At 36.8% G+C, this 22465-nt stretch overlaps 1 protein-coding gene, 1 long non-coding RNA gene, 1 other non-coding gene and 1 pseudogene across 3 annotated transcripts; 1 reads left to right on the top strand and 3 right to left on the bottom strand.

The window, feature by feature from the left end:
* The first annotated feature begins 140 nt into the window (after positions 1 to 140).
* LOC147914534 (uncharacterized) lies at positions 141 to 21610 on the top strand. Its single transcript, XR_015555264.1, has 3 exons — positions 141 to 286; positions 6808 to 6869; positions 20605 to 21610. It is a non-coding gene; the product is annotated as an uncharacterized LOC147914534 (long non-coding RNA).
* Positions 8778 to 8883, bottom strand: LOC147914535 (U6 spliceosomal RNA). The gene has a single exon (XR_015555299.1). It is a non-coding gene; the product is annotated as a U6 spliceosomal RNA (small nuclear RNA).
* On the bottom strand, positions 10508 to 11794 carry LOC101401809 (ribulose-phosphate 3-epimerase-like; annotated as a pseudogene).
* On the bottom strand, positions 13612 to 21717 carry FAM162B (family with sequence similarity 162 member B). Its single transcript, XM_014781283.2, has 4 exons — positions 21546 to 21717; positions 21291 to 21402; positions 17805 to 17913; positions 13612 to 14719 (listed from the first exon to the last, which is right to left on the bottom strand). Exons 1-4 carry the CDS (start codon positions 21715 to 21717, stop codon positions 14621 to 14623), a joined length of 492 nt encoding a protein of 163 aa, XP_014636769.1. The 3' UTR covers positions 13612 to 14620.
* Between the last annotated feature and the right edge of the window lie 748 nt (positions 21718 to 22465).

The raw sequence follows: 22465 nt of genomic DNA on the forward strand, positions 1-22465 counted from the left end.
AAATTATTATCAGTCAGTCCCTTGTAATCATTACTCTGGATTTTATTAATAATTCCTGTGCTTTTCCTCATTATTTTATCTCACGTGTATGTATGCCTAAAATATATAGCTTCACTTGTCTGTTTTTGAAATGTATAAAATGTAATATTTAATATGTTCTGTGATTTTTTTTTTAGCTCAATGTTAACATTTTTTGAGATTCATTCATATTGATGCATATATCTGTGGGTCATTTTCGTAGCTGTATACTATTCCATTTTGTGACTACATCATGATATCTGGCAAGGTGAGTCTTCTATCTTGTTCTTCAAGACTGTCTTGCCTCTTTGCATTTCCACATAAATGTAGAAGCCACTTGTCAAATTCCATGAAAAGCCTCAGAGATTTTGGATGAAATTATATTTAATCTGTAGGACAATTTTGGAGGAATTAACATCTTAATGATACTCTTTCCATAAACAAGTTATAGCTCACCATTTATTTAGATCTTCCTTACTGTATTTCAACAAAATTTTACAATTTTCTTCATAAAGATTATTCACATCTTTTACATTTACTCCAAGGTAGGATGCTTATGTTTTTCATTATTGTAAACAATATATTTTATTACCTAAAATTTTCCAAATTGTTGCTGGGGTATAGAAATGTAATTGATTTTTGTATATTATTCCTATCTAACAGCCTTGCTAAATTAATTTCAACTTGTAGATGATTTGGGTTTTCTTTGTAGATAATAATATTAACTGAATAGTGGCATTTATTTCAAATCCTTATTTCTTTTTCTTTATTGCTTAGGTAGGATCTCAGTACAATATTGATTAGAAGTGATAACGGCAGGCATTTTAAATTTCTTCCTGATTTAAAAAGAAATTCTTTTAATGTTTCACCATTGAATATAATATAGTAGGTACAGTTGATCTTGATTATTTGCAGATTCTGTTTTATCAAATTTGCCTACTTCCCAAAATCATTACTCAGGGCATTGTCATGGTTATTTGTGGACATTGTGCAGAGTGGTGAAAAATTGCAATCACCCAGGGCACGTGTTCCCAGCTGAGGTTGAACAGGCAATGCTCTTCCTTTCTTGTTTTAGCTCTCATACTGATAACTATCTTTTGTGATCTGTTTAGGGCTACAATTTTTTTTTTCCTTTTTGTTGGTGATTTTGCTGTTTAAAGTGGCCCCCACGTGTAGTGCTGAAGTGCTGTCTAGTGCTCCAAAATGCAAGAAGGCTGTGATGTTTCTTAACAGAAAATACATATGTTAGCTAGGCTTCATTTAGGCATGAGTTATAGTTCTGTAGGCTGTGAGTTCAACATTAATGAATCAAAAATATATATAAGGTGTCTTCAAACAGAAACATGTAAAATAAGTTATATATTGATTGGTTGACAAAAATGTGACCAGAGGCTCACAGGAACCTAACCCTTCATTTCCCCTAGGAGCAATAATAGTTCAGTATTTGCTAGTTCAGCATTTGCAGCAACTTTATAGAACATAACTACCCTGAATAATAAGAATCAACTGTATTTTTGTAGGTAACTTTTATCAGATTAAAAAAGTACTCTTTTATTCCAGTTTACTATAACATTTTTATTTTGTTTTGTTTTTAACCTGAATGGAGTTGAAATTCATCCATTGTTTTTTCTGCATCATGAATAAGCATATAGTTTTCCACCTTTAAAGTGTTGAAAAATAGGCTTTTCAGCATTGAACCCATTTTAAGATATACCCAATGTGCCACTTATCATTTTATTGCTTTAAGCTCCAAATGCACTCTTCATCAACCTACTTTGTCATATTGGCACTGGACCCTGTAAACAGTTCTCCTTTGCTAGGTGGCATGATATTAAGCTTTGTCAGTAGAAGGCATTGGAGGGACTTTGAAGGAGGAAGAGTTTTCTCGACCTATTCCTAGTGTGCTTTTCTCTCTTTTTGCTCCTGTGATGCTCAGTCATTGTGCAGAAGACTCAGTGGGGCTCACCCCAGTGTAGTTTCAGTGGCATCTCTGCAGGCAGCTTCATGGTAAGGTTTCATTGGCACCTCCAATCAGCTTCCCAGCAAGTTCAATGACACTTCCATGGGCAGCTCACTGGCGAGTTACCCCAGTGACCCATCTGGTTTTCTAACGTTGTATAGGCACCCATTTGGTGGCTTCTCAGCAAGTCTCACTGGCTTCCAGAGAGCCTCACAGGCACCCCAGTAGGCAACTTCTCAGTGAAGTTAAGCAGCACCTTGCAGGTAACTTTCAGGGAGTCCTCCCAGCACCCCTGAGAGCAGCTTCCTGGTGAGTATTGTTGGCACCCCGGGGGACAGTTTTCTGCTTGCCAGCCTCAGCCTGGGACACATCAAAGAACTTTTCTGTCATCCAGTCAATGCTACACACCAACAGGGTCTGAATCTCAGCCTTGGAGGAGGGGACTGTCTTCTAAATTTGTTCCTTCCTTGGATGCTCATTTTGTCTCAGAGGTAGCGGCTATTCCCTACATTTGCTATTCCTGTTATTTATCAGACTTCTTTTTATCTCTTAGTAGCTAATCCCTTATTACTAATCTTTTCACATTAAACTTTCCCTGTTCAAATAACTGTCATTTTTGTCTTCTGACTTGATCCTGACTGATATACCAACATAGTCGTGATGTATATACTTTTTGTATGTTGCTGTCTTTGGTTTGCTAATGTAATATTTTTCTTGTAGGATTCTTGGTGCATATTATTTATAATAAATGAGCTTAGCATATAATTTTCCATTTTTATACTGACCTTTCAGATATGAGAGACATGCTTTCTTTTTAAAAAAAAATTTTACTGAGATATAATTCACATGCATACCACACAATTCACTCAAAAGTGTACAATTCAGTGGTTTCAGTGGTTTCTATAGTCACAGAAATCTAACTATCACCACAATCAATTATAGAACATTTTTATTTTGTAACTGGCTTCGTTCATTAGTATAATGTTTTCAGTGTTCATCCATGTTGTAGCATATATCAGTATTTCATTTTTATTATGAATATTTCATTGTAGGGATATGACACATTTTATTCATTCATCAGTTCATTCATTCATTCATGGGCATTCGGGTTGTTTCCACATTTTGAGGAAATGAATGAATTGACCTCTTTTTCAAATGACTTTCTTTGGTAATATTCTTTGCTCTGGAATCTACTTTGTCTGATATTCATATAGCCACTGCTACTTACTTTTGACATGTGTTAGCACAGTATGTCTTTTCCATCCTTTTACTTTTAATCAGTTTGCTTCTTTATAAAGTGGATTTTTTTGTAGGCAACAAATGGGTCTTGCTTTTATATTCTGACAATCTCTATTTTAATTGAAGTGTTTAAATCATTAACAATTACTGTGATTATTGATTTGAGTTTAGATCTGCCATTTTGCTTTTTGTCTCATTTTTTTGTCTTCTTTTTCATCATTTTCTGCCTAGTTTTGGATTAACTAAGTATTTTTTATGACTCCATTTTATCTACTTTGTTCGCTTATTAGCTATAACTCTGTTTTTTATTGGTTGTTTTGGGCTTAAAATAGGCATTTTTAACTTAGTCTACTCTCAGGTAATATAAAAGCATATTACATATAACACCGCACTTTCCTTCTGAGCACTTGAAATGTGGCTAATGCCACTGAAAAACTGAAGTTTTAGTATTTCATTTCAATTAATTTAAATTAAAATTAAAAACTGATAACTTTACTCAGTTATTAGAAAACCTAAATATATTTGGAACAAGTATGGGAATCTTTTTTTATTATAAATTTTATGAAATCTAAAGATAGACCAAGTATTTTCAATCAAGATTTAGCCTTTGAGTTGAGATGTAAACTGTACATTGGGTTTCAAAGATGTATAGAGGAAAATAATGTAAAATATCTTATTAATAATTTTTATATTATGATTACTTGCTGAAATAATATTTTGGACATATTGGATTAATAAAATGTTCTATTAAATTTAATTTCACTGATTATTTTTAATTTTTAACATGACTATTAGAAAATTGTAAATTATATATGTGGCATGATTTTTCTATTCAACAACACTGGTATAAGAAGCTTAATACTTCCATTTTCTCCCTCTCTGCCTTTAAGCTATTGTTGTCCTACATTTTACTTCTACATATGTTATAAACTCCAAAATACATTTTAAAATTTTTCTCTTTAAATAGTCAATTATTTTTAAAAGAGGTTTAAAAAAATTATAAAGTTTTTTATATTTGCCTACATAGTAATCATCTCTAGTGCTCTTCAATTCTCTGTATATCTAGATTTCTATCTGGTATCATTTTCCTTCTGCAAGAAGGACTTTAATATTTTTGTATTGTAAGTTTGCTAGTGATGAATTTTGCCAGCTTTTGAATGCCTGAATAAGTCTTTATTTCACCTTCATTTCTGAAATATATTTTTACTGGGTATAGAATTCTAAATACATTTTGTTCTTTCAAGATGTTGCTCCACTGTCTTCTGACTTGCCTTCTTTCTGACAGGAGTTTTGCTGTCATTCTTATCTTCGTTCCTTTGTATGTGATGTTAATTTTTTCTCTGGCTGCCTTTATATTTTTTTCTTGATCACTGATTTTAAGCAATTTGATTATGATATGCATTGGTGTGCCTTTTCTCATGTTTCTTGTTCTTGCAGTTAACTGAGCTTCTTGGGTCTGTGAGTTTATAGTTTTCATCAAATTTGGAAACATTTCAACCATTATTTCTTCAAATATTTTTTCAGTTTCACTTCCACTTATATTAGGCTGCTCAAAATAGCCATACAGCTTAGTGATGTTTTGTTTGTTTCTCTTTCACTTGTTTTTCTCTGTGTTTCATTTTGGATAGTTTTCATTGCTTTGTCTTCAAGTTCACTAATCTTGTCTTCTGTTGTATCTAATCTTCTCTTAATTCCATTAGTGTATTTTTCATATCAGACTTTGTGTATTTTATCTCTAGAAGTTCTGTTTGGGTCTGTTTTATATCTTCCATGTTTCTTCTTATCATGCTCAAACTTTCCTCTACTGTGTTGAACACGTCAATATAATTATAGCTGTTATATTGTCCTTGTCTGCTAATTCTATCATGTGTGTCATTCTTGGTCTATTTCTTTTTGACTTTTCTCCTCATAATAGATTGTATTTTCCATTTGCATTCATTCTTTGAATGTTTGGTAATTTTTTATTGGATACCAGGCATTATGAATTTTACTTTGTTGGTTCTTAGATATTGGATTTCCTATATATGTATTCTTGAGCTTTGTTATGGGACACAATTAAGTTACTTGGAGACAATTGATCTTTTACAGCCTTGCTTTTAAACTTTTTAAGGCAGGCACGGAGCAGTCTTTATTTTACTACTGAGGCAATAGCCTTCTGAGTGCTCTGCTACTCTGTCAAATACAAGGGTTTCCACTTTGGCTAGTGGAAGTCAAACTATTCTTGGTGTTGTGTGAGCTCCACAAATTGTTTCTCCTTGTTTCAGGTGGTTCTTTTCATGGCCTTGGGTAGTGATCACATGTCATCATCAATACTCAGCTGCAGATCTCTGGAGCTCTCTGTGCAGCTCTGTCACCTTGGTAATCTGCCTAGTGAAATCTGATTGTCTTATCTTCTCTGCCCAACTCTTTCTCCTCAACCCAGAGAGACTTCTAGGCTTCACCTGGGTCTCCCCTCTATGCCCTGCAATCTTAAAACTCTCTAGGCAGTAAAGTATAAGAATCAAAGGGTCCAGCTAATTTATTTCCTGTATTTCATGGATCATTGTCCTTCATTGCCTGATGTCCAGTGTCCGGAAACTGTCGTTTCATACTTTTGTCTGATTTTTTAGTTATTTCAGGCAGGAAAGTAAATCTTGTCCCTATTCTTCCATTTTGGCCAGAGTGGAAGATGAGCATACCAATTCATAATGTTCTTTCTAAAATCTCTGCTGTACATTGGCTTTCATACCTTTTATCATTTCTAATATTGTTTTCTTGTATCTTCTTACTTTTATCTCAATAAGTCTTGCCATATTCAGTTATATTGATCTTCTATATTCTATGTTTGTATTTACTTCATTAGTTTCTGCTCTTAATTTTATAATTTCCAATCTTTTATTCTCTTTGTATTTATTCCTTTTTCTTTTTCTGATTTCTTAGAGATGTTTAACACATTTGTTATAAACCTTTCTTTTCTAAGAAAAGCATTTTTTGAGGCTAACAATTTACTTTGAAGTATCACTTCAGCTGCATTCCACAAGTTTTGATATATAGCTTTTTCTTATTCAGCTCTAAGCATTTTAAAACTTCTATTATGATTTACTCTTTGACCTATGAGTCATTTAGAAATGTTTTTAAATCTTCAAACTTTAAAAACATTATACCAATCATTTCTGAGTTGTGATATAACAATATGTAGTTTGAAAGTTGATGAAATATGCTTTATGGCCTAGTATGTGCTCAGTTGTAGTGAAATGTTCCATGCATGCTAGAAAAGAATGTGTATTATGAATTGAATCATCTTTTATATCTTTACTAATCAACTTAATTTGTCAATTTCTAAGATAAGTGTGTTAAAATTTCCAAGATGATGGTGGGTTTGTCCATTTCTTGTTGTTTTGGCAATTTTTGTGTATTTAGATGCGACATTATTTTGTACATACAAATTTAGAATTATATCATTTTTCAGATTCCAATGAGAATTCTTACATTTATGTGTTAAAAGAACAGAATGATAGTTATTACAAATTTGGCATTTTCAGATTATGTGATAGGTGAATTTAAATAAAACAAACTAGTTGCAACTTAACTGAAAATGTTTTCCCTTTCAGTCTTTGTGATGGGAACAATGGACTTTTCTGCTGAAGGTTGAAGACACTGCAGCCTTATTACGGTAAGATGAAAAGTATGTTCAGATTGAAAAGTCACGCTTTCCATGGTGAAATCTTCTGTAGCAGTGCACCAGAGAATAGCCACCATCCAAAACAGCCATTAGTAGATGGAATGGAGGTGTACAAAACCTTTGGTCTAGGATTTACTAGTGTTTAAAAAAAAATAGATAACAGGGAACAGGTTGGTTAATAAAATGATGTAACTTAAGGGAAAACAGGATTAACAACCAAAAAGCTCTGTTCTCAATCCCCCACTCCCCCTACTCACACAATTCCAGAATAAGAACATGTACTTCATGTATTAATCCTTTAGGCTGTCTATGAAAAAGGCAAGGTAAATCTTTTGGAAGATTGGCTCTGAGCTAACATCTGTGCCCATCTTCCTCTATTTTTATGTGAGACACATTCACAGCATGGCTTGATGAGTGGTGCATCGGTCTGCGCCCAGGATTTGAACCTGCAAACCCTGGACTGCCAAAGCGGAGAGCGTGAACTTAATCACTACGTCACTGGGTTGGTCCCCATAAATCTTTTTTTTTTTTTTCCTTCTTGAACCACGGGAGTAACTAGCTTTTCACCCACAGACAAGTGCTAGTCATTTGTGTTAATCATGCAAATCACTAGCACCAAGAAATTAACTGCAGCAATTTGATGTCAGACCACATTACTGGGTAAATAACTTTTAAGAGGTTATACAAACACACACACACACACCTGTAGGTCAAATGACAGTTATTATTTTTTCTATACATATGATAATTCATTAAAATTGCCTCAGAAATATATTAAAATACACATATTATGTGTATATTGAATATGCCTGCATACATGCATACATAAACACATTTATATATGTAGTTTTAAAAAAAATACTGGCAATGACTCACTCTGAAAATGCATGTATGAATTACCCATAAAATGTAAGCTGCAATATAAAGAACCACAGGTTTCCACTGATAACAGACATCTAAAAGTCTTGACTATGGAGAGGGAGTTGTTTTTTTTTCTTTTAAATGTGTTTAACCAAATCATTAATGGAAGTCATTTATGGAAATTCCTATACGGGATAGCAATACTCCTTTGTTTGAAATCACTGATTTCTGTTGGACTAACCACAGGCTATTTTCTGTTTACTCCTAACAGAAGACAAGAAGAGTGCAGACAAATGCTGATGTGTTTTAAAACTACCACATCTTTGAAAACTCAACTAGGATTTTATCTGCTTTCTATCAGCTCTCACTGTGTCCTAAGAATTTTGATATATCTCATAAAGAGAAAATACCAATTTAAAATGAGCAACAAACAGAAAAATATCATTAGTGTAAAGTACAAAATAGTTTTATTTCTAGCTAATTAATTTGGTTGTCCTCGCCGTAGCTTACTGTATTTTAAAAAAACCTCTATCCCTACTTGCATCCTAGAGTTAAAATTTCTCACAGAATAATGCTTCAGTGTTGGATACTGGAGTATACATTGAGGAGAATTCCTTTTGAGCCTATTACAACACTTTTTCTACGTGACAGTTGAGGACAATTTGTATGAACTACGTTTTTCTCACGTAAAAAAGGATATTCAAGTTGTACCATGTAACTGACAATCCTGGCTGGCTGGCCTAGTCTGTGAGGTTTTTGTTAGGGATTGGAAATTATACTGGTCCCTTTTTTTTGTTTTTTTCAGTCTTTTCTACAACTTCTTGGAATTTTTCCCTATGACATGATTTCTTTTTTTTTTCAATTTTCAATACTTTTTCCAGTTTTATTGAGATATAATTGACATACAGCACTGTTTAAGGTGTACAGCATAATGACTGGACTTACATATATTATGAAATGATTGCCACAAGTTTAACTAACATCCATCATCTCAAAGAGATGCAAAAAAAGAAAAAAATGTTTTTTTCCTTGTGACAAAAAAATACAGAACACTTCACGAATTTGCAAGTCATCCTTGTGCAAAGAGCATGCTAATCTTCTCTGTATCATTCCAATTTTAGTATACATGCTGCCAAACGAGCATTCTTATATTTTCACTGTACATTTATTTTTAAAGAAAAAGAAAACAAAAGCTGGACAAAGCCCAAGTTGTCCAGGCAATAAACTCAAATCTTTCTACCATGTCTGATATTATAATTTTCTGTGTAAACTTTTAAGTTAAGATGTTTCTATATGCCTATATTGTCTGATTTGGGTAAAATGCCACTTATTCATGATACAACCCTGTCCTAGACCTAAATAAAAACATATTAAGAAACAAAATTTTACCTTATAATGTTAAAGGAAAAAAAAGCAAGCTCTATTATATGCTTAAGTGTCAGCATTTTTATTTTTCAAATCTTATTTCTCAAAAGTCATAGTAATCTTGAGAAGTTTAAGGACACCAGCCCTGTTATTTCTTGCCATATTTATTACAAATGAAAAGGGTCAATACATATTTGTTGTCTAAGTATATTTTAGAACACACACAAAACTTTTAGTTTATAGATTAACTCTGTCATCTACTAGCCTACCTGGTCTTTCTTGGAATAATAAAATACATATCCTTGGGGCCAAGATCTATAGTTCCAGAATATTCTCAGCTATCTGCTTCTGCTATAGAATAAAGTTAGTTTGGAAATAAGACAATGTTAAGTAAAAGCAGCTTGCTTTGCCTAACCCACCTCCCAAGGCTCCATTTGTAAAAAGAGTACAAACCAAAAATCCTATGTCCACTATATCCTTTCCAGGGTATCAGCCTGTTGCTGACTTTTATTTTCTTCATTTTTTGAATAGGGACAAAAATACCTGTTCCAACACTCATAAGAGTGACTTATAGATTTAATGAAATTATATCAAAGTACTCTGTAACCTACCAAACTTAAATTTATATAACAATAACTACTTTGTATTGAACATCATCTAAGTTCTAGGAATAGTAGTGGACGGTTTACATGTATAATGTTACCTCTTTTAATCCTCCACACAACCCTGTGAGGTTGTTATAATTACATTCTGCTTATAAATAAATTAATAGAAGCTCAGAGTGATTTGAGTGATTTGCTAAGGTAAAATAGCTGGAAAGGGCATAGTCAGGATTCAACTAGATATTACTTCCAAATAGAGACTTTACTTTTCCTTTCTACTCAGAACTAAGGCAACAGCATTATTTAATGTCCTTAAGAATGGTAAGTGGGTTAAATAAAAGGGAAAAAAAATCACTGAATACCCTGCCCCTCCAATAAAGCTGTCAGATAAAACCTATACTTACATTTTAGAGTAGACCACACACTACCTGAAAACCCCTGTACTTCATATATTTTTTAATAGTTTTGATGCATCAAGTGTAAGATGCATAAAAAATAGATGTTTTAGACACAATAAAAATATGGTATCCCATCCAGCCAGGTCCAAGCTTAACTTTTCATGTTTCATTCTAACCACTATCAAGCATGTAGACAAATCACAAATGACACAAAACAGAAAAAACATAAGGACTTCCTTTGCTTTTGGAAAACATCTCAGAAACAACAAAATTCTTTTGAGGAAAGAAGGAAAAATAATTTTCTAATAGTAACTAATATGCCTTCCTTAGTCATTACGACATAATGTTTGTAACCTTAATAATAAAGCAATATATTTACTCTTTATAAAAATCAAGTCACCAAGTAAAAGCAGAACATCCACCACACTAAAAATGTAGTTATAACATATACACCAATTTCCAACCTCTCAGAACATCCTGTAAAATAGATTTTAGTCACTGGAATGAATAATTGTTCAGAAAAGCAACATTGCCTCGATTGCAATATGATTTGGTAGTTAACATTCTTGCTTTCCAGTTAAAAGCAGAAGCATGAGCAAAAACATTGGGCTCTTTGATGTTTCATTGACCAAGAGAATGTTTCTGGGCAGCCCCTGAGAAAACATTTGTTAACACATTGGTCACAGATATATCTTCACTCCTCAAAATGACACTACCAGACACAATCATGTTACCTCATGACTGAACATTTATGGACTGTGTCAGGACCCACTTCACAATCAACCTCTAAGTCCAAAGATGGGAACTGGATCCTCAACCAGTGAACCTGTGGCATCATATCCTCCATGAATTTTTGCCTTCCAAACCCAGGTTCCACTGCATAGCCAAGGCTATCTCTATCTGATTAGCCCAGGTGCCAAATGCTCACCTGTAGTTCCTGGTTTGATGGCAAGTTCAACTTAATCTCGTTCTCACAAACGTCTTTAGCCAAAGCCCCTGGTGTCTCAGTAACTTTGAGATTAAAGGTATATTGATTGGTTCCTGCTATAGCCATTGGCTTTACCCACTGTTCCAAGCTGGACACTATCATGTGCATGTCAAAGCCTAGCTGGAGGCTTCCTACCACAGGGTGACCAAAGGTGACATTGGCGACAAAATGCATCCAAGTGCAGAAAATCGGCCCACTGAGTCCGGCGTCCAGGGGCTGTCAGCCTCTAAATTTGCCCGGTTGCTGTTGAGGCTGGACAGGCCAATCTTGCAGCTGGATACCATGGTACTTGTTACCAACAGAAGGGTATCTTTTGATGAACTGAACCTTTTACCAATATGTTGTGACCTTCTTTATCTCCAGCAATCCATTCTCTTAAAGTTTATTTCATTTGATGTTATATAGCTGTTGTAGCAATATTTGGGTTAAGAATTGTCTGCTATATATTTTCTCCATCATTTTCCTTCAACTCTATATTCTATTGTTTTAGTTGTATCCTTTGTATGCAGCATATTATTGTTTTAATACATTCTGAGTGTCTTTGTCTTTACTCACCATAGCTGAGTTCACTTATTCTGAGTACTGATATATCTGGATTCATTTTGTCATATTTCTCTTGTTTTTTCTATTCTCTCCTTCTCTCTCTCTTCCTTCTTATCTTTTGACTAATTTCATTCACCTTTGTATTTTTAAAATCTCTTTGCTTTGTTGAAAGTTTTTATTTTTATGTTACCCTATGAATTTTAACATATATATTTAACTTAACAAAATCTAAAGTTAATTGATATCTTTACCTTCCTCTCAATCAATGCAAGATCCTTACTCCTCTACAACTTACATGCTAGATTTTTTTTCTGACCCGGAAGTTAGATACTTTTAGACTATACAGCCAATGTTTATTTTGATTTAACCATTTTTACTTTTTTTTTCTTTCTCACTCATTCCTTTTTAAACCTTAGATCTTCCAATATAGATTGCTTGTCTTATTCTTATCCTTGGTCATAGCCTCATAGCTTTACTAGCTCCTTTATTTTCTGATATGGCCAGATGTTCCAAGGAGGGGACTTCTTTTTAAAGGTTAAGTATATTCCACTAGAAATATTTTAAAATCACTTGAAATATTTACTCTCCATGTGCCCACTTGATACACAAGTTTATTTGTTTGATTTTCTTTTTAAAAGTTGATTGCCTTTTGTATAACTGAATGTGTTATAATTATATAAAACATTTATATTGGGGCCGGCCCAGTGGCGTAGCGGTTAAGTGTGTGTGCTCTGCTTCGGCAGCTTGAGGGTTCACAGGTTCGGATCCCAGGGGCGCACCGACACACCGCTTGTCAAGCCATGCTGTGGCCACGTCCCATATAAAGTGGAGGAAGATGGGCATGGATGTTAGCCCAGGGCCAATCTTCCTTGGCAAAAACAGGAGGATTGGCATTGGATGTTAGCTCAGGGCTGATCTTCCTCAAAGAAAAACCAAAAAACATTTATACTGTTCTAAAGTCAAATATATAAAACAAGATATATTCAGAAAAGTTTAGCTTCTATCACTGACCCCTCCAACATACTTCCTCCCTTCTCCTATAAATAACATTAAAAAATTTGTTTTGGTTTATTCTTCCATTATGTTTTAATGTAGAAATACATTTACATATCTCCTCCCTTACTGGATAAACAATAGCATACTACATATGCTTTCTCCAATGTGCTTTTTTCACTCAACTATGTTCTGTAGCTCATTCCCTGGCAAAATATAGAGTTCTTTATTCCTTACTGTACCTGCATAGTACTCCATTTTGTGGACACACCATTCAGTTAATCCCCTATTGATGGACATTTAAATTGTCCTCAGTCTTTACCATTGTAAATAGTGTGGCAATGAATATCGCTGTAAATTTATGGCTCAATAAATACATATGCAATTTTGCTAGATATTGTCAAATTTCCCTCTGTAGGGACCATATTATCTTTCATTTTGAACAGCAACATATGAGAATACCTCCCTTCTCACAACCTTGGAAACACAGTATGTTGTTCAGGTCACCTTTTTTTTTTAGCAGCTTTACTGTTGTGTAAAGACTAGCAGCTTTACTGTGGTGTAATTTACATACCATGAAATTCACCCATTTTAAGTGTACAGTTTGAGTTTTCATAAATTTACGAAGTTGCGCATTACTACAATCCAGTTTTAGAACACTTTCATCACCTCAATACGTTCTGTTGTGAGCACTTTTAACCAAATATTTGGTGTAGATTTATTGAGGGGTGGAGATAACACAGATGCATAAATTCTAGCTCCAAATCCATGTGATAAACTTGTGGTTAGCTAATGCTCATGGATTTTTTCCAAAATCAAAGTAAGACTTTTTCTAACAGAAAGTATGTGTAAGTTTTATTTGGCTCATTAGTTTGACAATGAGGACTGGCTTTGTCCTTAAAATTACAAAGCAAATACCCTCCATAAACCAAATGCACTAACTATGCAACTTCAAGGTTATGATGGAAAATATATTTAAAGAACATTTAATATACAATAAACTGGAAATTGTATCTTTTCCACTACTTATGTTTATGATTTTAAAAAATATAGATGCCAAATTAAAAATGTGTGAGAAGATATATAATTTTAAAGTTGCTTTGGGCCCTACTTAAACAAGTTTGAAGACTGTTGATACACAAAATTTTTCTTTCTCTAATGTTTTTGTCTTTTTTAAATTGCTTTTGCAATCACTGTTTCAGTACTTTTATCATTTTAGAATAGCTTTTGAAATTAATAGTTCTTGATTTGTAAGACTTTTCAAATCTATTTCACCTAATTGCAAACTATGAAAAGAATAACCAGAGAGACTGACCAATTACCAAATACAGTACTACTTTGGCTGAAAATTAGTTTAGATTTTAAAGAGCCATTGGTGATTTAGTTCAACCTTATTTTAATGACAAGCACAGAGTGCTCATTTTAGCATTATCTGTAATGGCCAAAAACTGGACCAAATATCCAGATAAATTGTGGCATAGTCGTACAATGGAATACTGTATCAAAATAAAAATGAATGAACTCATGCTACACATAATTTGTGGATGAATCTCACAACATAACGTTGAGTGTAAGAATCCACACTCACAATCGCATACTGTGTAATTCCATTTATATAAAGTTCAAAAACAGGCAAAACTAAGCTATGGTGATAAAACTCAGAACAACGGTTACCTTTGAAGGGTAATGACTGACAGAGGGCAGAAAGGAGGCTTCTGAGGTGCTGTTGATGGTCTACATCTTGACCTGGGCAGTGGTTACGCAGGTGTGTTCACTATGTACAAATTTATCAAGCTGTATACACTTTTGTGCACTTTTCTAAATGTGTGCACTCTATCAATAAAAGTTTACTAAAAAGCAAAAATATAAAAGACTCTGTACTTCTTGTCACCAAAATAAAACCATGGCAAATATTTTGTTAGATATTCTATTTTACCTATCTTTTATTGTTGCTGATAATAGTGATGATATTCCAATGAACACTTCAGAATATCATTTAGCCTTAGCCTGTGCAGCCAACGCAGCCTCTTCACGCCACTTAGCCTTCTTTGCCAGGTTCCAACTTGTTAAGGATTCATGTCGTTCCACAGCCTGCAAAAAAAAACAAAGCAAAGCATTGTGACTCTCTGGAAAGAATGTGTGTTTTAGGTAGCCATTCATCGGGCAGACTCTGTGAAAAGGAAAGGATAAAAGTAACTTAAAACATCTGTCTCAGATAGTATCCAAGAAAAATGGTCTTTAGGTATAGAACAAAAATGACTTAAGCTGCTAGACTTCCAGCCAACAGGACAGCTGGGCCCACCCTCTCTTGGCATACATAGACATATTTGTTAGATAAAAAGTAACAAAAATGTTTTCAAATAATTAAGCTCAAAATTGAGAAAGGGAAATCCTCAGGTAACAGAAATGGAAAGAGCTCAAAAGGTGTGAATTGATGTGGAATGAGAAGGACTGAAGTCGGGATGGAAGGAAATGGTTCAGTCAAGGGAATTAGGGAAAAACATTGGCTTTAACAGCCGTAGGCTGGGAGTTTAATCTCTTCACCAACAGGGGAGTCCAGTTTGGATCTTGGGCATGGAGCGGAACTACCAACAGAAAGTTGGAGGCATCAGGGAAAGGTACTCTTATGAAATGACTAAAACTCCTCTCAGCAGCCCAAGGAACTGGCAAAGAAACTAGGCATTTATCTAGGGGAAAGAGCACCTGTGCAAAGAAAAGATAATCAGCATCATAATGAGGAGGTAAGACCTCTAGCTCGAAAATAGATCTGAAGAAATAATCTAAATGCAGCACAGAGATAAAGATACAAAAAATAGAAAAGGGAAGTTAAGAGTCATGGAGGATAGAATTAGAAGTTCCAACATATATTCATAATTGGTGGAGAGAATAGATAGAATGGGAGAAGGGGCCACATCTGAAATTATGACAATTTAGACTTTTTCAGAAGAGAGCAAAGCCAGTCCTCAGACTGAAGAGCATACAAAGTCCTTAGAAGAATAAATAAAAATTTAATAGACGTTGACGGATTTCTAATATGCACCTCACACTTAATATAACCAAAAAGGAGGACTCCATATATTTTACCTTTCATGCCTACCAGTTCTTTCCTTAGCCTTACATATCTCAACAAATGGCACCATCGTCTGTCTAGTTACTCAAGTCAAAAACCCAGGCTTTTTGGTTTCTTTCTTCCATTTTCTCTCCTCCTCTGACACTGAATTTACCACCAAGTTCTATCCTTTCTACCTCCCCAAATATATCTCGAATTGCTAACCTTTTCTCCATCTCCATCTGCCACAATCTTAGTTAAGATACATGCATTCTGGGGCCGGCCCCGTGGCTTAGCAGTTAAGGGCGGGCGCTCCACTGCTGGCGGCCCGGGTTTGGATCCTGGGCGCGCACCGCTTCGCCGGCCATGCTGAGGCTGCGTCCCACATACAGCAACTAGAAGGATGTGCAGCTATGACATACAACTATCTACTGGGGCTTGGGGAAAATAAAGTAAATAAATAAATAAATAAATAAAATTTAAGATACATGCATTCATTATCCAAAATGAAAGGTGAATTAGAGAGAGGCAAGAGGGACAGCAGTGAGACCATTTAGAAGATACTGCAAATAAACTAGGCAACAGACGTTGGTTATCTTACACGAGGGTGATATCAGGAGGGACGGTGATGAGTGAGTGGTCCAATTGTGGATATATTTTAAAGTGGAGCCAACAGGATTGCTGATGTATGATGACTTACTCAGGAGCAGCTTGAAAGTTGATAAAATACTGAGTACCTGGGCAAGGCCATTTTAGAAGAGGTGGTCAGGGAAGCTCTTTCTGAGGAGAAGAATAAGCCAGCTACAGCAAGACCAGTGGAAGGAAGGAAAGCCTAGAGAGGAGAAAGGGCTTGGTGTATTAAAAAATAGAAAAGAACTAGTGTGGATGAAGCATACAACGTACACAAAGAAGATGGTATGGGACAGGGAGGGTCCAGACAGTGTCAGGCTCCAATCTGTCATTTAGGAGCTAGAGAATCATCAACTTGGTGTGCAGTCATTTTATCAAGGGTAGGTTAAAACCAAGAGATGATCAAATTTCTTTATATCTATGTTTAAGTGTTCAGCCCAGCAAATATTTAAGAAACTTCCCATTTGATGAGAACAATTTCAAAACATAAGTTTTTGGCCAAGCTAACAGAAATGAATGGACATGTACATAACATTAGTGAGCTCAGAGGCTCTAGTTCCTATGTAAATTACTGGGCTCAAATACTCTTGAAAACATGAGAAGCAAAGAAGGAATCATAGGACAAGGCAGAATGGTAATTGGCTAAACATGCCTAGAGTGTGAAGATGTATGGATCCAAGCAAACTGTTCTGCATGATGTGGCTGCCAAAATCTAGTTTCAACTGTGGCTGCACTACTAAAATGCAACGTTCATAAATAAGGAAGTTATAACCACACCCTAATGGGTTCAGCTGCAGGGGCCACAATGAAGAGGAACACTGATAAACTGGAGTGTATCTAGAGGAGAGCTCAAAAAGTTGTTAGGGATGGAGAAATTAAGAGTGGAGAAGAGAAGACTCCTAGGGAGGTGTTAGATATCTCCCCAATATTTGTGGGGCTGCTCTTTGTGGTAAAAAGTGATCAGCAGATGGAAGGATTTGGGGAAGCAGAAACCAAAATTAGAGAGTAATCAGCTCTTAATTTCTCTCTAGAGGTATTAATCAGAAACCACACATTGGAGATGGCAAGGAAAGGGCTCATCTACAGGATATAGACAAACTAGTTGACTTTGGTGATCCATTCCAGCTTTTGCATATTTCTTGATTCTATGCAATGGCTAGTTGAGCTCGTGATTTAGGGAATGATCTAGTCTGGATAACTTTCACACAACAAAGTTCTCCTTCTTGTGCAGATTTTAACCAGGTTGTAAACTGTCCTGTTTTTGTTTATCTTATAAGTGGAAACAAGCTTTTGTCCCTCCTGGACATATAGTTAATTTGTTGACTCAAGTTTTCACGGGCAAATTTGTTTTCAATATGATAGCTATGCATGGGTGGCTCTAGGTGTCTAAGACGAAACTGTTCTTACATCATAAGAATGGCAATAATCCCTGAACAGAGAACAAAGCCCATAATATTTCTTAAAATTCACAAGTCTCTATTTTAAAGCGGTACTCACCCTTTTGGCTGACGCGATCACTGCAAAGCAGGCGATAATTGTGAATCCGATCATTATGTAACATGCTTTCACCCGAGCTCTGTTTCTTGCAGCGTCTATCATTTCTGGCCTAAACCAAGATGTGTATTTTATTAATTATATTAAAGTAATATGATTTTCTCACTGGGATAATACACAATGATTTGTTATGTAAATATTCCAAAAATTTCCCTGAATGCAAACTGCTGATGTGAAAGAATTTCGAACGCTAGCCCATTATCTTACCAATTCCAAATTAACAGATATTTATTCAGGTCTTAACTAATTCTAACCACTATGAAGCCACAGTGTAGTATATTTACCTTCTAATTGCTCAAACTATAACTACTAGAGATTATGGCCTGACTCCCCATTGTTTTTTTTTTCACTGATTGGGGTAAAGGTTAAGAATTAAAGCATATGCATGTCTATGACTTGTGTCCATTTGGCCCTGTGTTATTAAGTAAGCTTTGTTTTCAGTTTTGAACAAGTTAATTTTTTAAAATTCATTTTAATCATTTTGTTTTTTCACTGGCCTTTCAATCTCTTCTTGCCCCCTCCCATCCCACCCTGATTAAAGTCCTATCCCGATTAAAGAGACTATTATACATTTTGTGAGGATATCTGTTATTATACTCTTATTATACATTATACATTTTGTGAGAATGACGGTTAGAGAAAGGGTGTTTCTTTCATGGTTTTTGCATAGGTTTTCAAAAGGAGTGATCAAAATCACGGTAATTTGTCATCTTCGTTTTCTTGTTATTAGTATTCTGAAATATTATATGCTTATTCGAATACTGGGTAGTCTTATTTACTAATCAAGTTATATGCAAGTCGTCCATGATTTTAGCAATACTACTTACAAAGTAGTGTTATAAAGGTAATCACGCCTGTGAGCCTTTTATATTGAAATAAACTTTAACAATTTGCAATAATATGAAGTGGCAGTTTATAAATACACATAGTTAAAGCACGTGACTCTTGAGAATGTATTCAGCAGCAATCTTTCTTATCTAATGTCAAGTTTAAATAGAATGTAGTTACATAAAAAAAATTCCAGGAAGACAAGTTGCAATTTCTCTTAAAAATGAAAAACTTTTTCTTTAACTTTTCCACTAGTTGAAAAAGCACAGAAAACCAAATATTTTGCCTGTTTTCCTTAGATTTTAGGCAGATTAACCCAACTTTTAAGATGTTAGCTGCAAACATGAATATGGAGACATTATTAGATTATATTTGTTGTTGACTTTTGTTCCAGATGGAACTCAAAAGATCTGATCTTTTTTACCCATCCATCTGGCTTTGATCTGCTATATCAAATTAGTTTAGCACTGAAAAAAACAAGAAAAAGTACCGTTATTATTAAATATCATTAGTGTATGGTAGAAAAATTATAGGTCACTTGTTAATTACATGTCCATTAAGAGCATGAAAAGTGAAAGCTGTTCACATTGTAAGTCTAAAACTTAGCTTAGGAGGCATCTCTCTCCTAAACAGTAATGCTTTAACAAATTATAGAAAATAATAAGATGATAAATATTCAAACACATTCATGTTTCTAACCCCGAACTACAATACTTTTCATAGGCATCTTGTTCATAGTTATATTTTCCTGTTTATAATACTTCTTTTTTGTTTTTATAATTTTATTTATTTATTTATTTTTTCCCCCAAAGCCCCAGTAGATAGTTGTATGTCATAGCTGCACATCCTTCTAGTTGCTGCATGTGGGACGCCACCTCAGCATGGCCGGAGAAGCGGTGCGTTGGTGCGGGCCCCTGATTGGAACCCAGGCCACCAGCAGCGGAGTGCGCGCACTTAACCGCTAAGCCATGGGGCCCGCCCTTTTAATACTTCTTTTGACTGTGATCCTGTGGAAATTAAACCATTTCTCTAAAATGGGTCTCTTCACACATACAGCTATGTTAATGCAGTACTGGACATAGTAGTGTCTCTGCACAAGCATTAATGTATCATAATGCTGGTTTTTTACATTCTTGATTACTCTGGTACAGCACTAGAACTCAAAATTCCCCCAAATTGAGGGTGGTGTTTTACTTTTCATTTTGTTTATGTTCTCTTTCCTTCTTCATTTTGCATTTAAAGTATAAAATCCTCACGCATCAATTAAACTTATCAATTAAAATTTGACAACCAGAGCTTGTGATGATAAAGGCTTTTCTGAGGCTCATTTCTGCCTTGGGCTGTCTGTAGCTTGGAGACTACAGATCTCAAGGAAAACAAAATTTGTTTTATAATACTAAAAAATGTCTCTGTGGTTGATTAATGTTGAAAACAGATTTCAAATTCCATGTTATTTCAAATTCCATGTCCATTCCTCATTAAATAATTTGATCTATGAATGGAATAAAAATGTTTGAGAAGTCATTGAGTGAACATTTCCCACCACATGCCTTTTTCCATTTATATGAGATGCTTTTGGTACCTGGTAAACTAGTAAGTCATAAAAGTGCTGGCACTAAGTGCAAAACAAGATGGCCCAGTTTCCATTTTCCGTTCTAACAGGCATTGATTACATTGTATAAATATAATATACAGAATATTTGCAATCGTTATTTGATAATTATAGTTCTAATATCCCTTCTTTTAAAGATCAGTTTAAAAAGTAGATTGATTTTATTGTTAGTTTCCTTCCTTTCCTTTTTACCCACCCCTCTGTAAAAGTGCTGGGAAAGATTTGGGGCTTGGTAGAAACGGAAACCGTAGAAAGATGGGTTTTTTTACAGGTTGCATTTACTTTTTTTTTTTTTTTTTACAGGTTACTTTTACCCTGGAGATGAAGTTGGTAGCTTTGGTTTTATCACTTAGCGACCCTCTATCTTGGATTCAGAACAGATAGGAGGTCTGTGACTCCGCCAACCCCGAGGGTCCTAGCGCAAGTAAACCTGGCGCTCAGACGCTGCCGAACCGCGTCCGCCAGGCGTCTCCCGCCCCAGAAGAGGAGGCCGCGTGGATGCAGCTTCTTCCCAGAGACCCTCCAGGCGCCCCACGAGCCATGATTGACGGACTCCTTCCTTGGGTGAAGAGGGAGCCGCCACCCTCCCGGCCAGAGCCCCTCTCCCTCTTTGGCGCCCCCGCGAGGACCGTGCCTTCTGTTTCAGCTCAGTGCTCCACTGCCTCGCGCCTTGGCGCTCCCCGGGGACTGGTATCTGGGCGCTGGTGGAAGTGCCCGCTGAACTGGTTTTCACCCAACTTCAACAGCTCCCTGTAGCTTAGCTGCCCACTGTCCGGTCAAAGAACTTGACATTTACCCACACTAGGCGGGCTCAGGTAAAGTGCCTAAGGTGGGCGGTGTTACTGTGAAGAACTGTGCGGCACTGCGCCGCCTTCGCTCCACGGTGCGCCGGCGTCAGGAGGTGGATGGACTCGGCTCCCCTCCAGGCCCGGCCCGACCCGACGCTCCCCGGCGCGCGATACCCCCGCCGCCTCACAGGCCACACTTACGGCACCCGAGGGGGGATCTCCTCCATCGTTTTGAAACGTCCGGTCCACAGCAGGATTTTCTTGTCGAATTGCGAAGGCTTGTGCTCGGCGGGGACCCTGTGAACTTTCCCTGCTGCGAAAGCGACAGAGACGGACAGAGAAACGGACATAGCGATGGCACAGTGGATCACTGCGCGCTCACGCCTCCAACCCCCGGCTCCTCGCCCGCTCCTCCGCAGCCCCCTCCCTCGCAGGCCATTCCCAGTCCTGGCTCACCGGGTCCTTGGGGCCCAGAGCCGCTGGGGGCCCCGTCGCTGGAGTAGCGGGGAAGACCCCGAGGCCCAAGAGGCGCGAACGGCCACCGCGCCGCTTCTCCAGGCGCCCCCGGGACGCAGCTAAGGATGCGCCCCGGGCGGAGGCGCAGAAGGCTCCCGACGGCCCCGAGCATGCTGCGCCCTGTGCCTGCACCCGCCCCGCGTGCCGAGCCAGAGCGGAGCTCCCTCCACCCCCGCCCCTCCCCGCGGAGCTCCCAGCGCAGCTGCAGCCTCTGACACGCGCATCCTCGACTCCTGGTCCCCGCTTCCGGCCGGCGACCCCGGACCAGAGAGTCACGACCTTAGGGACTGACTCCTCCCTAGGAGGGCCCAGAGAGCTGCTGCCTCTGCTTGAAAACTCCGGGCGCTGAGACTCACCACCTCTTGAGACAGCTTCTCTGCAGCTCATTTTAAACGCATTTCTTTGTATTGAGTAGAAACGTGTTTCCATCAGGCTCTCACCCTTTGGTTCCTGTCTGGCGCCCAAGGGAATAAATCCAATCCCTCTCCTTCAGGAAGAGCCAAAAGTCCTTCAAGTGCAGGCCACTTCAAATGTTTGCCAAGTTAGTGTAAGGACATTCAGCAAACTTCTCATTTTCCCATGAGGAGATTTTTTCAAGTTAACTCCTCACCCCGGCCTCCACTCCCATACTTGTTCTCTTTTCTAAGCAAAACAGTCTCAGTGTCTACAATTGTTTTTCTCCACATTTTCATCTCTTAGTAATAGCACAGACTCTCCAAACTCCTTTCAAAAGGAGCCTTTCTTCTTCTGCCTTCCACCATCTGCTAAAAGGGGGATCTGCTATTACCTGGCTTCTAAATGGGAAGAGGGAGTCTGAGAGAGGGCTTGGAGGAAATCTGTCTACTCTGAAGGAATTCATT

Source organism: Ceratotherium simum, chromosome 19 (assembly GCF_057802395.1).
Source record: "Ceratotherium simum simum isolate JZ-2026a chromosome 19, ASM5780239v1, whole genome shotgun sequence".
Classification (NCBI taxonomy): Eukaryota; Metazoa; Chordata; class Mammalia; order Perissodactyla; family Rhinocerotidae; genus Ceratotherium; species Ceratotherium simum.

Coding starts and splice junctions, on each gene's coding strand:
- FAM162B (XM_014781283.2), bottom strand. CDS start 21,717: ATGCTCGGGGCCGTCGGGAGCCTTCTGCGCCTCCGCCCGGGGCGCATC. Junction 17,914..21,290: donor GAGATCCCCCCTCGGGTGCC/GTAAGTGTGGCC, acceptor ATCTTGGTTTAG/GCCAGAAATGATAGACGCTG. Junction 14,720..17,804: donor TGATCGCGTCAGCCAAAAGG/GTGAGTACCGCT, acceptor TTTTTTTTGCAG/GCTGTGGAACGACATGAATC.